Source organism: Penicillium paradoxum (genome assembly GCF_028828445.1).
Source record: "Penicillium paradoxum strain IBT 22861 chromosome Unknown utg000007l_segment0_segment0, whole genome shotgun sequence".
In the NCBI taxonomy this organism is placed as follows: Eukaryota; Fungi; Ascomycota; class Eurotiomycetes; order Eurotiales; family Aspergillaceae; genus Penicillium; species Penicillium paradoxum.
Window position 1 is genome coordinate 854,326 of NW_026643185.1, and position 12,950 is coordinate 867,275.

Here is a 12,950-nt window from a genome sequence, read left to right on the forward strand (position 1 = left end):
GCCTCCTTGCCCTACCTATGTAGCTATATCATCGGTTGACACAAACCATAGGCCAAATCACCAAATACCCAACCACTTCTTAACAGGCTTCCTATTTCCCTCCCAATCAACAAACTCCGGCGTACCCTCCTTGCCCTCGACAGCAACAGGCGACTGCGTATCAATCTCAACATCCTTCTTCTCCTGCTCCGCCTCCTCAAGTCCATGCGCAATACGATACTGCTTGCGCTTCTCCGCATCCTCGATACGGCGATGACGCTGCTCGCGCACACGCATCGAGTTGTGCTGCACATGCATACGCCAGACCGCGAACGCCTGCGAGATCGTGTCGATAGGCGACGTCAACAGACCTGACCAGGAAGGCAGCAGGTGTGCGAAGGGCGAGGTTGCTTTGAAGTTTGTGGTGAAGGTGAATCCCGCGCAGGAGATGAGCACGCTCTGTAAATGAATTAGTCCAATGATTCCGTAGAAGCCAAGTAGCGTAGCTTACCATCGCAATCCAGATATGGATCCACTTGCTCGTCAGGAACTTGAACATCACTGTCCCCTCAGGCGGGAACATGTTCGGGTACTGCGTCTTGGTCTGCTGGATGCGCTCTTTCTCGGTGGTGCGCGGGCCATACTCGAAGGGTTGCCCCGGAGGTGCGCTCTTCGGGGATGGGGCTACATAGCGCTGGGGGTGCGAGGGTGGGCGGAATCGGTCGGGTTTGGCGAGGACGCGGGGCTTAGTACTAGCGTTGGCTTTCTTCAATGCGGCGCTGGTGGAGGTGAAACTGCGTCGCGCGCTTTGGCGTTGGAGGGCGCGCAGAGTCAGCGCTGAGGGGGTCCTCGGGGGAGGAGGAAGCCGGGGATCGGAGTGGGCATGTTGAAAATGGCCCTTTATTTTTCCTCTGCTTGTTTCTCGCAGGAGGGGTTCTGAGTGAGCTTGCTGACTATCTAGATGTGGAACCATAGATGCAATTTTTGGAGAAGGTTTTATATCACGTGACTCGGGACATCGGAAGCCGATTTGGAGTCGAGACGGTCCCGGTTGACCGCACCTTCTGGACTCTTTGGAGAAAAAACGTGAGACGCACCTGACAGTGAGAAATATTCACATCACTTGGCATCTTCTCTCGCATTTTCTAGCTATCAATTGGAATATCATGTCTAATAATAGGATTGTAATACAAATTACTCCATACTCCGTACTGTTTCAGCTACTTTCCACTAAACCCAGCGAAAAGGTCATTGTCCATGTCTACTGCAACCTCGGCAACAGGCTAAACTGCATTTGCTGCCGAGAAAGAGTCGAGAATAAACCGTTTCTGCCTCAGGATCCACAGCATCGGACCACCTTCTCAGATTGGGCGAATGACAGTTCAGGCATTTCGAAGCCACGGTGGATCGCGAAGTTGCTCCCGTTCTCCAGGGGGAAGGGGGTGAACGCGCAATGTGAGATATGACCCATCGCCATGGGCAACTAGGTCATAGGTGAAAGAAGATTGTATGTTTCAGTGCATTGGCGCGTATGCAGAAGCAAGTCGTGTGAGGAACCCACCGCCATATTTACCTAAAGTAATGCTCTGAGCTACCCAAGTGATGATGAGCTATGAGATCATGAGGCGGGCTATGGACCAAAGGGTGCTGGTTCTTCGCCACAACACATGTGTACCAGCTTCCCGGCCAGTCCTTGCCAGGCGCACGAACAAGTTAGAATGCAAGATATCAGAAGTTCAGAAGCCAACAATCGTATCCGGGGAGTGGTAAACAGCCACACCGACGTTCCCGGTTGCGCCCGTCCGCCTGAATCATCTGCACGCTGATTGGCGGAAAGGCAGATTACGAGAGGCCGTCGGGGCCAAGTACAAATAACCAGATTTTCTTCTCTCCCTTCTCAGACTTTTTTGTTCATACAGTGTCTTAATAATTCCTCATTATTATTCTTTCATAATACTTCACAATGCCTCCCAAGAAGCAAGAATCTTTCGCCCCTGGTAAGCTATCCTATCTTCCCTATCTTGAGAGGTTGAGCCGGGGAGGCGCAATGAAAGGAAAGAAGTGCTAGCATCCGACTTCCTAAATGGCGACTATACAAGCTGTCACATGGTTGGCTTCACTCTCTCACCTGTCATCGCATCTGCGACTCAACCTCAAGATCAATATCTCAATTGCGACCACCGCTACGTTCTCCTCCATACATCATACCTCAATGATTCAACATGATTACCTTCGATGTGTTCTGTATCTTGATGGCCATCGAGATGCGCGAGGCAGAACTCGCAGAAGCCACCATGGTTGAAGGAGCCAAAAACAAGATGTCGACCGGATCGCTAATCAGAACTTCAATCCAGGTGACGCCGCCAAGGGTGCCAAGCTCTTCCAGGTAAGCCAGTTCTTTCAATCGCAAACAAAGAATCAAAAACCTAATAGCTCTTTTCTTTCAGACCCGTTGCGCTCAGTGCCACACCACCGAGGCTGGCGGTGCCCACAAGGTTGGCCCCAACCTCCACGGTCTTTTCGGCCGTAAGACCGGCTCCTCCGAGGGTTACGCCTACACCGACGCCAACAAGCAGGCCGGTGTTGAGTGGAACGAGGACACTCTGGTAAGCGACTATCAACCTTAGTTCTCGCCCTCGATCATTCGCTAACCATGCGCGCCTATAGTTCTCTTACCTCGAGAACCCCAAGAAGTTCATCCCCGGTACCAAGATGGCCTTCGGTGGTCTCAAGAAGACCAAGGAGCGCAACGACCTCATCACGTACGTTCTACCCGCAACTCCGTTCCTGACGCACACAAACTCACATATCTTCCTAGTTGGCTCAAGGATAACACCGCATAAACGACCTGATGTCTCTTTTTTATTCCCCGGCTTTTTTTCTGTTTCTCCCCCTCTGGGCACAAAAGTCTGGGGTTGGTTATGGCGCCGTGAGCTGAATACCGGGTACCCTATGGACCGGGCATGTACTTTTATTACAATTTCCATGGTGATCCACAATAGATTTGATCTTCTCCGCTTCATCTCCAAATGTTTAAACCGCAAGAATTATACAAAGAATCAGATGGCCTGACCTTCTCCTGATTAAACGTCCCAGTCTGTTTAATGATTGGATGCTTATGTGCATGTTGTCGATTGGGCAAACATGGGCGGTCAGGCACGGAGGTACCTGATGGGTACTTGAGAAGTACTTGGACGCTAACGCAGGCCCCACTCAGACAGGCGGTATCTCCTCTGTACCTTGCAGGTATCTGATGTGTACACGCCATGCTGGTCTCGAGTCTCAGCACATGACCACGCAGGGGTAGGCTGATTGGCCCAACCTCCTGGACTTGGATACAAGTGAGGGGACGCATGTTCTTTCGTCTTCTTATTCCTGACTCCCGCATTGCTCAACGAGGCGTTTCGATCCCAGATCCATATTAATCTCCAGCGCTTGTCCCGACCGCATCTTGTCCAACATCAAGTATCGAATGCGCCTGTTTCGGAGATATCCTGTGTCGCCGTTTAGAATCCACAACCTGCCTTGTCGCATCGCATCGCATCATACCTTATCGCATCGTTGTCGCGGGGTTGATAGTCCAGATATCTTCTGTAACGGGTAGCGCAGGAGACAGTATCCCAGCGCATATACTAACCCCCTCGATTTTACCAAAGAAACCAAGCGGTTCCACCGCAAGTAATAGCCTCTCATAGGCATTGATCTGCGCTCTGTCGCTGAAATCTGCAGTGCCTCTCCTTCTGAGGCGCAACTTTTGCCAAACGCCATCCGGAATGCTGGATGAGCTAGACAACGTCTTCGACGACCATCCATCCCTGGACGCGTCGCTCGAAGACTTCGAGAGCAATACACATCCTCACAGATCCCCAATGTTTGGCCTGCCATCTCAACACTCCGGATTCCGGTCTGAAGACTCGGACGGAGAAGACGGCGAGATTGAAGATCCCGCCCAGGAACGCTGGTCTCCCCCCGGTTTCCACCCACCTGACTATGTCCATGGTAGTGGATGGTACCGTCACCAGCCCTATCTGCGCAAAGGTAACTCCAACACGGATCGCTTGCAGCTCAAGCCCACCGTCGGCCTTAGCGTTTCCCCATCCCAGTCGCGCGAGCCAAGCCCACAGTATGAGGATGCGCTCGAAGGCCCAACAAAGAGTAGACAAAGCGATCGCGCCACCCCGGGCGACATCTCCGTCGCGGCCAACGTGCCTTTACCGGCGGGTGCAGATACCCCCTCCACGGTCGATCCCCAAGTCCCCCTCCGGCTCCAAGTACAGGACGCACACCTTGCCGCAGCCCCGAGGACGAAGGGGTGGGCTTTGGTGCGGAGAATCTGAGCAACTGTAGGCCCTGTCTGATCTGGATTTCAGCTGCAGGCGCGGGTATACTAACAACTTATTGCGAATGGATAAAGACATTCGCTTTGCAGTGCGTGCAGAAGTCCAGCACCGAGAACCTATTGCCGCGATGTTTGGCTATCTGCGCTCCAAGTTTGAGCGCATGACCAGCTCCAAGTCTAACACTACTTTATCTGTGATAATCCTTCTACTCTCAGTCGCCTTTATGCGCGCCCTGGTCCTTCCAGGCCTCCCCCAATCGATCCCCGACCTCGTAAAGCTATCTGGCTTCGCCCGTTCCTTCGAACCGCTAATCTATTACTCCGAGAATGGTGTGCAGCAAATCGGCACGCTCCAAGAAACCGGCGTCGCAGTATGGGATCTGAGCGAGTCCGTCCGTGGGACAAACATGACCAGCGCACCCATCATCGTCCGACAACTCGACGAGCTCTCCGACTCCCTCAAATCCCTCTCCCTCGAGCTAACCCGTTTCTTCGCCAACGTCGACTCCGACATCGACTCCATCCTAATAGTAATGGACTGGGCTAAGCGCGAGCTCGAAACCCTCTCTGCGCAACCACCAAGCTCCCTCCCAACCATCATCTTTGACAACATGCACAACATGCTTTCCCGTCTCGGCGCCCTTGAACGCTCCTCCCAAGTCTCCGACGGCGGCGTCACCGCAACCTCGACAACAACAACACCCCTTGGCCATCTCGTGATGGCCGTCTTTGGCCCGACCTCTGCACAGCGCACGCGCACAACCCTCACCCGGACCTTCACAGAGTTCCTCTCCGTCCTGGAAGAATCGATCAACAGCGAGCTGACACACTCCACGGCCCTCTTTGCGCTCTTCGAATCCATAGACCGACAATTCCTTAATCTGCAGCGCACGGTGGTCCGCGAATCTGACGCCCAGGAACGCGCTGAGGGGGAGATGCTCTCATCGCTCTGGACAAGAGTGCTTGGGCCGGATGCAGCGGCTGTGCGCAAGTACGAGAAGAACAAGAAACTACTTGCGAATGTGCGCAGTCGAACCGTCGCCAATAAACACCTCCTTGTCGACCACCGTGGCCGACTGCTGACGCTGAAGGTCAATCTCGAGACTCTGCGCAGGAAGCTGGTCAGTCCGCTTGTGCGGCGAAATGACTCGGTCAGCTTTGTCGGCTCGATTGATGGCGGTGGGGCTGGCGGTGGAGGGAACGGGCATGGAGGATCTGCAGGCCGCATGCTTGGGCCTGTTGAGGCAGTTATTGATGGGCAGATCCGCGGGTTGGAAGGGACATATGATTATCTACGCACTGTCCGTGAGAGACAGAAAGCGAAGCTCCTGGAGTTGGTCTATGGGGCGGGGAGGAAACCGAATCGGCCTATGATTGATGGGTTAGAAGGGAGGGAGGATGATGACTGAGGGACTTTCAGTCTTGATCTCGTCCTTTGGTCTTGCCTTTTCCTCTGATTCTCATCTTGGCATAGCGTCATGTTTCGGGTTGGGAGTCTTGCTTTTCCTGTTTTCTTGTTTTCTCGCTCTATCTGGCGTTCTAGGGCATATGTTGCAGGGCATCAGCGGCTGCGGGCTTTTTGGTGCGACTATTGGTGGTTACCTGCTGTGCCTCTTTGGATGTCTGCTTTGGATTTTCTGTGGTGATTTCGTGGCGAACAGGCAGGATTGCGAGGAAAAGGAATAGAAATATGTGGCGCCAGCTGGTCTGATTTAACTCAATGGAGCCATTCAGTTCTGGGTTCTCTTTTCTGTTCATGTACGAATGAATCGGCTCGTTCATGTTCGTTGGGTCACTTTATATCATATATCATGCTTTTACTGGTCGAATTTCAGGTTGCTTAAGCTACGTGGGTTTTGGTCATAGTAGCATAATGCAAGATAGGAAAAGAACATGCAGTAGCACTGGACTTATTGATGTCTATTATAGCTAATCTATGACCTGCGCAACCAACCCAAGTTTTTAGCCCTGAGAAGGGATAGAACGTACTACATATACCACCTGTTGCGCCACCAGAGGCCCTACAAATACATCCATCATATCTACCCTGTATCTGAACTTCGAACAAGGACTAAAGTCATGAGAGGAATGTCAGGGAACTGAGTCTGGATATATTCAATTGCTAAGGCGTCTGATTTGAGGGCAAACGCTGCAATTTCCTGATCATTAAAGCCTCATTTACCCGATCAAAGAACCCCGAGAGACACATTGGAGAACTTCGAAGCAAATCAGCTTCAATGAAGATCAAGAGTCACTTTTGGGTTACTATAAAGGACTGAGAGGTAGCCCAGAAGCATTTTATATCCCAAAGACCACCGGCTCATCCCAACGGGTCCGCTTCCTCAGCCGCAAAGCAGGAATCTCCACGTGTGGGCTGATAGCCTTGCATTTGATGACATGTTGACGTATATACTCAACACAAACCTCATGATTTGCATTGAATAAGGAGTGCATCAAGTCAAAACGACGGAAGGATATAAGAAGAGTCGGAACGTGGCTTCGAAGGGTTGTGATGAGTTGGTAACCTTGGATGTGGATGTAAACTCGTTGCGTGGTGTCATGGATATTGCTACATATCAAATCCATATGCAAGGCCAGAAAATATCCCACTGAAGAATATAGTATAATCGATATTCCGAGCAGGAGGCAGGACGTGGTTTCGCATTAGCCATAACTCTGATCGACTAGAGGATGGCTTTGAAACCCGCAATGAAAAGTCTGTAGTTTTACCAGCATGAACTACGCTGCAAGCTTTCCGTTTCCGACTTGGACGAAAGGCTTGGTGAATACCTCCCGTATCAAGAGTAGTACAAGGTCTGTTCTCTTGACAGTCAGAGCAGATATAGCTATCAGTGTCAGAAGGTACATCTGAGGCTAGGTCTGTACATTCTGTGTGTGACCAGGTATAGCACATCGAGCAGTAGATCCCAGGGACATCCGATGTATATCGCTTGCAGCAACATGGTATCGAGAGAGCGAAGTTTTGTGTCCTTAGACCACACAATTGAGGGATCGAAGAGTAATACCATTTCTCAACCAAAAAGGAAGCCTGGGCCATTGAGACCAGATCTCTTGGCGTTGATCTCTTGAGTACCATATCGAAAATCTCCGGTGGTAGATTAATCCCCCAGTGTTCCTTAGCGAAAGCTGAAGGTCCCTTCCAGGGATTTGAAGTGAATATATAAGCCAATATTCTGAATCCAGGGGAGCAACACAGTGCTGAAGTATTCGTTACAAGAGGAATAGGTGGAGAATGGGTTATATCGCCATTGCAAATCTCGAAAAGTTCGATATGTCGTATGGAAATAGCTATCCCATGAACAGGCTTTGTGTGAATGTTGCCATGGGATATAAAACGTTTTGCTTTTGCCGCCAGAGATGTGCCGATTTGGTCAGTGTTGCAGAACACGATCAGATATTTATGGAACCAAAATATGTCATCAGCAGGTGCCTTCCACGCTGGAAGGGAGGAAAACGTGATCGGGAGGTCTTCTATATCCTTACCCCTGACCTCAAAGTCCCATGCGGCGATGCGTAGTAATCCAATAGCAAGGGCAGCAAAAAGGGGAAAGGAGCGTTCCCAGGTAGAAATATTGTCGAAATAGAACCGCCACGTGAAGACAAAGTCCGTAAAGAGCTGGAATTGTAGCTCGTTCAGTTGTGCGGGGATCCTGGGCGTGATTCCAAACGAATTCAATAGCTTTTGCACATCAGTTGCATCATTCAAATCACTCTGTAAGTGATCAGCAGACTCAGACACAGCCACCCCGTCATCAAGCAGTGTCACTAATGTACTGAGCGATGTCTCTCGGATACTGGCCAATGTCGCCTGTCGGACTCCCGGGTAGAGCGTCCCTTCCACGCTTGTCCACTGGGTGACGGTGAAAAGGCCCGCATCTTCATCAATGGTATAGACATAATCGAGTTGAAAATGAAGCGGTGTTGGAAATGGGATACTCTCCCATTTGAGTCTGTCCGATCTTGAGAGAATTTGTTGGACGGTTTTCAGTATCATTGGCGTGTCTGGGGATGAAGATGCTCCACGGGGAGGATGGAACCAGCGGTACCATTTCCCTACGACGAGGTCAACGATGCTCAGACAGTTATCTACAAGCCATACCGTTGACATGCAAGTTCCAAAGTCCTCTCGTTACCATTATAATGGGCTGTGGGCCAAGTTGGGGGGAAAGACAAATAGTAGAAAGCCGACGGAATTACACGGAGGCGGTCGAGTGGGGGGTCAGGCACGACGTGCAGGTGGGCCCCTAAATGAGAACATACGGTGTATAGCCCCAAACGCACATATCTAAGATCTTTACTCCGTACAGGTGCATTCTTAGGATATCTCTTATATTCGGGTCTCTGAACGTCCCGAGTCTCTAGTCGCAGAGGTGAAATGGCACAGAAATACTTTCCAAAGACCTAAAAAGAGGTCCCGTACCAACACTTTCATGATGTCAGATGAGCCTCACACGTACAGCACGAGTTTCCATACACGAGTGGAGGTTAAAGCCAAGAAAGAGAGATTATAAAGAAGCCCCAAGAGTCGGATCAGACGAGATTCCTGCCGCCCAATTAATTTAAGACTCTATTCCCTTCATTTCACCTCAGTTGATCTCTTCATAGTGGAGGATAGAAAACACCCATCAAAAATCATCTTGGATTAGCCAAACAAGTCCACTGCACTGTTGCGGACTACTTTAGGGCCTAGCACGGCTGCTAATTCAGCAATTATACCCTTGATAGACATTGGTGAAGTCATAGACATGGTTTCCCATTTGACCAAATCCTGAAAGGAGTGAGTAAGAACGTCTCTTGCGTTTATTTGGACGGAAACAAGAGACACATACCTTCATATGAACAAGATTGTTCTTAACAAACAGCAACCAATGATCCAGGTCTAGTTCTTCCACCTGGGAGAGGGTAAGAATGCCAGGCATCCCAATCTCAAAGAGTGAGACGTCATCTGCATCGGCGTTGGTCTCGTTCTCCGAGACTAGAGGCGCAGGGGAGGAAGCCCGGTCCCGAGACAAGGATACGTAAGAACGAGAATTAAGCTTCTCCGCCAGTTCTCCATCAAGCGGATCCCAGTCGCCGGATTCAGGGTCTGCGTTACAAAACAACTGGTCAGATGTGCTGCACAAATTTCATGTAGTACAAGTGGTATGTACTAAGACATGCTAAGACATGAATGGAACATACCAAGGATGTACTGGGGGCGGAAATTGGCCTTGTACCGCATTTTCTGACAGGAGTGAATGTAGTACCCTATACGTCGAGTGTCAGATTTGCACGCTAGTATAAGCGATTATCGTGATGGCAACTTACCCATGTAGTAGTACGGATATTGGTTCTCGACCGAGAAGGCAATTTCGCGCATAGCACTCAGCTTACCGATTTCCCATTGCTCGTAGGCCGGATCATAACTGTATGATATCGGCCGTCAGCTTATCTTATTTCATGTTTCGGAAACAGGAGCTCAGCTTACAAGACGTAGACAGAGCTGACGCCGCTGGGCACCAGGTCGAGGACCGCAACGGCAATGAGCTCGCCATCGAGACGATAGCACTGATGCCATGAACCGACTTTCTTCTCAGAGGCGTTGTTGGCTGCTAGCGGGTTCGGTGATCGCTTGATCCCTGTGCATAGGAAGCGTTGGAAATCCTTGGGTTTCCAGTGAGAGACATCCTCTTTATGGATGGCAGTTTGGTATTTAACGAACAGCTCAAACTTTGCCTGGGACACAGAGTCTCCTTCGATGGTGACTTCGAAGCGGTGTGCCGGCTCAATGGGACGCTTAGTGGCAGGGTCGATGGGCCGTTTGACATTGTCATACTCGCTCAGATGGACAGCTGACACAAGGTCAAAGTTGCACTTGCGGTGCTTTTTCTCTCTAGATGATGGTAAGCGATAATCTGATAACAAGAAGAAAAGGAATTGCATACTCGCGAGTTCGCGGGCAGAGGCGGGCAGCCTTGCGCATATACTCCGGACCTAGGATGAACTTGTTCCATTTGTTGATGGCCTTGCGTTGATCGCGGCGGGGGCGATAGGCCGTAGCCTCTAGCCTTAAAGTGTAATGAGGACAACAAGATTGCAGCAAATTTTGTTTGTAGTAGAGGTTCCCCGATCTGATATCGTTAGTATAAAGGGCCTATTAGGGGAAGCAAACCAAGAGGTCATACCGCCGCCAACCGCCATTGATTAGGTCCTCGTAATGTTCCGGGTGTACGGAGGTCGAGTTAGCGTAGTACGATGCACCTAGTACATGTCAATATCCCTTTCTTAGCATGAAAAACAAGGCGACACAAAGGAGTAAGGGCAACAAACTTCCATGTTCGGACTTGCAGTAACCACACGAGTTCTTTTGGTAGCCTGACAGTATCACATCACATCAGTCTTTGCGTACAAGGGATTGGACGATCCACGAGCTGCAGGATGGCGTTGATATCCCCGCTCTATTTCCCCAACCGGTAGCGCCCTGGGCCAGTGGAAGCGCCACGGGGTAACAGATGTCTATCTCAGTGGTTCCCTGCATGGAAGTGGGACATACCCAGGGGGCGGAACAGCGACAGCTCGCTCGCGCGTTTGGCGTCAACTCGTTGCATTCTCGGTTGTGTGTGTTGGCGTGCAGCGACTAAGTGGGATGTTGTATTGGAGGGGAAGAGAGTGGGATCTGAAGTCGGGACTCGGCGGGGTGATCAATACGGCTTTCTAAGTATACGGCAAGGGGCTTTTATAGCTGTACATGTAGGCAGACTACTCCATACAGCTGCATTTATTATTTAATGAGCGCTATGGCATGAAATTAAGAAAGCCTCATGCGATCGGCCGATCTCTGATCAAATCGCTCCGATTTTCCCCCCTCGGTACCAAACCCCGTAGCCCTGGAGGTCTGATGGAGAGGCTCATTACGCGACGTGAGAACACACAATCGATGTCGATGACCGTGAGAGAGGCGGAGAATGGTGATTCCAAAGTTACCATCCCCAGCTACGACCTCAGAAACGAAACCAGAGGCCCCATTGAACTCTTCGACGCATTTGGAGATGGGTCACATGACCAACTATAGAGCTGGACGAGGCCAAAAAAAAAAGACACGCAGAAAGGAGGTGAGATATTCTTAGAAAACGGTCTAGGAACTCTTCAGAGCTATAGGATCTGGAACAATGCATCAATAACGTACTCCGTAAAAAAAAAACAAAGAGAAAATAGGACCAAAAAAAGGAGATGTACCTTAATTCTCCCGGACTGCGCCGCCGGTGCCCCTCCATTCCCACTTCTCTTCCCTTTTTCTCATTCCTCAATAACCTCCATTTCTCAGATCTTCTTCCGAAACCATGCCTATTTCCACTTATCATTCCAATCCCCCGTCGGGCATGAACGGGAAAACCTGATCTCCATTGCCTCTCTCCGCAATAAAAAGGGAAAAAAAATTTCCTTCTCCGACCGCCCTCGCGTTGTATTCCCGCTCCTCTACAGTCCGGACACCTGGAGCTTCGTCACCTCAGAGACCTGACAGGCTCCGAGGGAGCTTGCGAGAGCACCATCTTACTCCTGGATTTCCCTGACCTACTTGATATTCTTGGTCTTTCCGCTCTTTCTTCCCCTTCTTCTTTACCTCCCGGTGACTTTCGACAGTCCCAATTTTTCGAGTAAATCGAATCCGGATATTCGATTGGCAATTACAATGGCTCAAATCCGGTCCATGGAAGCCCGCGTTGGGCGAAAAAACCAACGTGAGTATTGCTGGCGTTGCTTTGCGGTTGCGCACGTGGGGGATCATCCCCCTTACGTCTACCGCCCTTGTGCTCCCTGACGCTAACGGCTTGTCATAGGCTACGGCTCAAAAGGCGAGAGACTGGTAGCCGGCGTCGTTCCTATTTCCGCCGACAAGACCAAAGTCCTCATGATCCAGTCCGCAGGTCCCGGAGGCTGGGTGCTCCCCAAGGGTGGATGGGAGCTTGATGAAAAAACCCCTGAGCAGGCCGCGTGTCGCGAGGCTTGGGAGGAAGCTGGTGTCATATGCATCGTGAGCAGAGATCTGGGACTTATCCCAGATATGAGGCCGTCCGGCCATCTGACGGTGCAAGCGCCCAAAGCTTCATACCAATTTTTTGAAGTCACTGTCGAGCGCGAGGAAACCGAGTGGCCTGAGATGCACAAGCGGAAACGCCAATGGGTTCCGTACGCACAGGCGGCCACTGCCCTCGCAAACCGGCCCGAGTTGCTTGAAGCGTTGAATCGCAGCTCGTTGAAGCGATAGCCCCTATCGCTATGCACATTCACCTCTCTCCTGCACATCGAACACTCTCCTCTCCTCAACCCTCACCCTTTCACCTTTCACCTTTATGTGCATCGCTTTTTCTGAAAGAACTACTTTCTGATAATGACTCGACATGACCAACTCCAAAAAACGGTGGCTTCGTCGCTTCTACTATTGGCTTTGTCTACCTTCCTCCCTTTTTTTTGCATCTTTCTAACGGTCGGGCTGCTGCTACCCGTCCATAGTTTCATTTGTGAATGAACAACTTGAGTCTGTGCTTTCTGCTTGGTCTCGCTTCGATAGACACATTTCGCAAACAGGCTCAGGGCTTTGAAGCATTCTACTTGCATTGGTACTGGAGGATCC

The 12,950-nt window shown here is 50.7% G+C and overlaps 7 protein-coding genes across 7 annotated transcripts; 3 read left to right on the forward strand and 4 right to left on the reverse strand.

The window, feature by feature from the left end:
- Positions 1–57: 57 nt before the first annotated feature.
- On the reverse strand, positions 58–952 carry N7457_007898 (uncharacterized protein; the record flags this gene model as incomplete). Its single annotated transcript, XM_057178941.1, has 2 exons — positions 58–438; positions 491–952. 2 exons carry the CDS (start codon positions 950–952, stop codon positions 58–60), a joined length of 843 nt encoding a protein of 280 aa, XP_057027327.1.
- Positions 953–1,942: 990 nt separating this feature from the next.
- N7457_007899 (c-type cytochrome) lies at positions 1,943–2,822 on the forward strand (the record flags this gene model as incomplete). Its single annotated transcript, XM_057178942.1, has 5 exons — positions 1,943–1,976; positions 2,334–2,365; positions 2,427–2,585; positions 2,647–2,741; positions 2,798–2,822. 5 exons carry the CDS (start codon positions 1,943–1,945, stop codon positions 2,820–2,822), a joined length of 345 nt encoding a protein of 114 aa, XP_057027328.1.
- A 930-nt stretch (positions 2,823–3,752) lies between these two features.
- On the forward strand, positions 3,753–5,727 carry N7457_007900 (uncharacterized protein; the record flags this gene model as incomplete). The annotated part of the gene is made up of 2 exons (XM_057178943.1): positions 3,753–4,291; positions 4,356–5,727. The coding sequence occupies 2 exons, from the start codon at positions 3,753–3,755 to the stop codon at positions 5,725–5,727; spliced, it is 1,911 nt and encodes a 636-aa protein (XP_057027329.1).
- Positions 5,728–5,857: 130 nt separating this feature from the next.
- Positions 5,858–6,100, reverse strand: N7457_007901 (uncharacterized protein; the record flags this gene model as incomplete). The annotated part of the gene is made up of 1 exon (XM_057178944.1): positions 5,858–6,100. One exon carries the CDS (start codon positions 6,098–6,100, stop codon positions 5,858–5,860), a length of 243 nt encoding a protein of 80 aa, XP_057027330.1.
- A 1,355-nt stretch (positions 6,101–7,455) lies between these two features.
- Positions 7,456–8,333, reverse strand: N7457_007902 (uncharacterized protein; the record flags this gene model as incomplete). The annotated part of the gene is made up of 2 exons (XM_057178945.1): positions 7,456–7,512; positions 7,554–8,333. The coding sequence occupies 2 exons, from the start codon at positions 8,331–8,333 to the stop codon at positions 7,456–7,458; spliced, it is 837 nt and encodes a 278-aa protein (XP_057027331.1).
- A 648-nt stretch (positions 8,334–8,981) lies between these two features.
- N7457_007903 (arginyltransferase) lies at positions 8,982–10,926 on the reverse strand (the record flags this gene model as incomplete). Its single annotated transcript, XM_057178946.1, has 8 exons — positions 8,982–9,107; positions 9,169–9,425; positions 9,521–9,586; positions 9,647–9,744; positions 9,807–10,211; positions 10,264–10,449; positions 10,504–10,579; positions 10,872–10,926. The coding sequence occupies 8 exons, from the start codon at positions 10,924–10,926 to the stop codon at positions 8,982–8,984; spliced, it is 1,269 nt and encodes a 422-aa protein (XP_057027332.1).
- Positions 10,927–12,008: 1,082 nt separating this feature from the next.
- On the forward strand, positions 12,009–12,584 carry N7457_007904 (NUDIX hydrolase; the record flags this gene model as incomplete). The annotated part of the gene is made up of 2 exons (XM_057178947.1): positions 12,009–12,057; positions 12,157–12,584. The coding sequence occupies 2 exons, from the start codon at positions 12,009–12,011 to the stop codon at positions 12,582–12,584; spliced, it is 477 nt and encodes a 158-aa protein (XP_057027333.1).
- Positions 12,585–12,950: the final 366 nt, after the last annotated feature.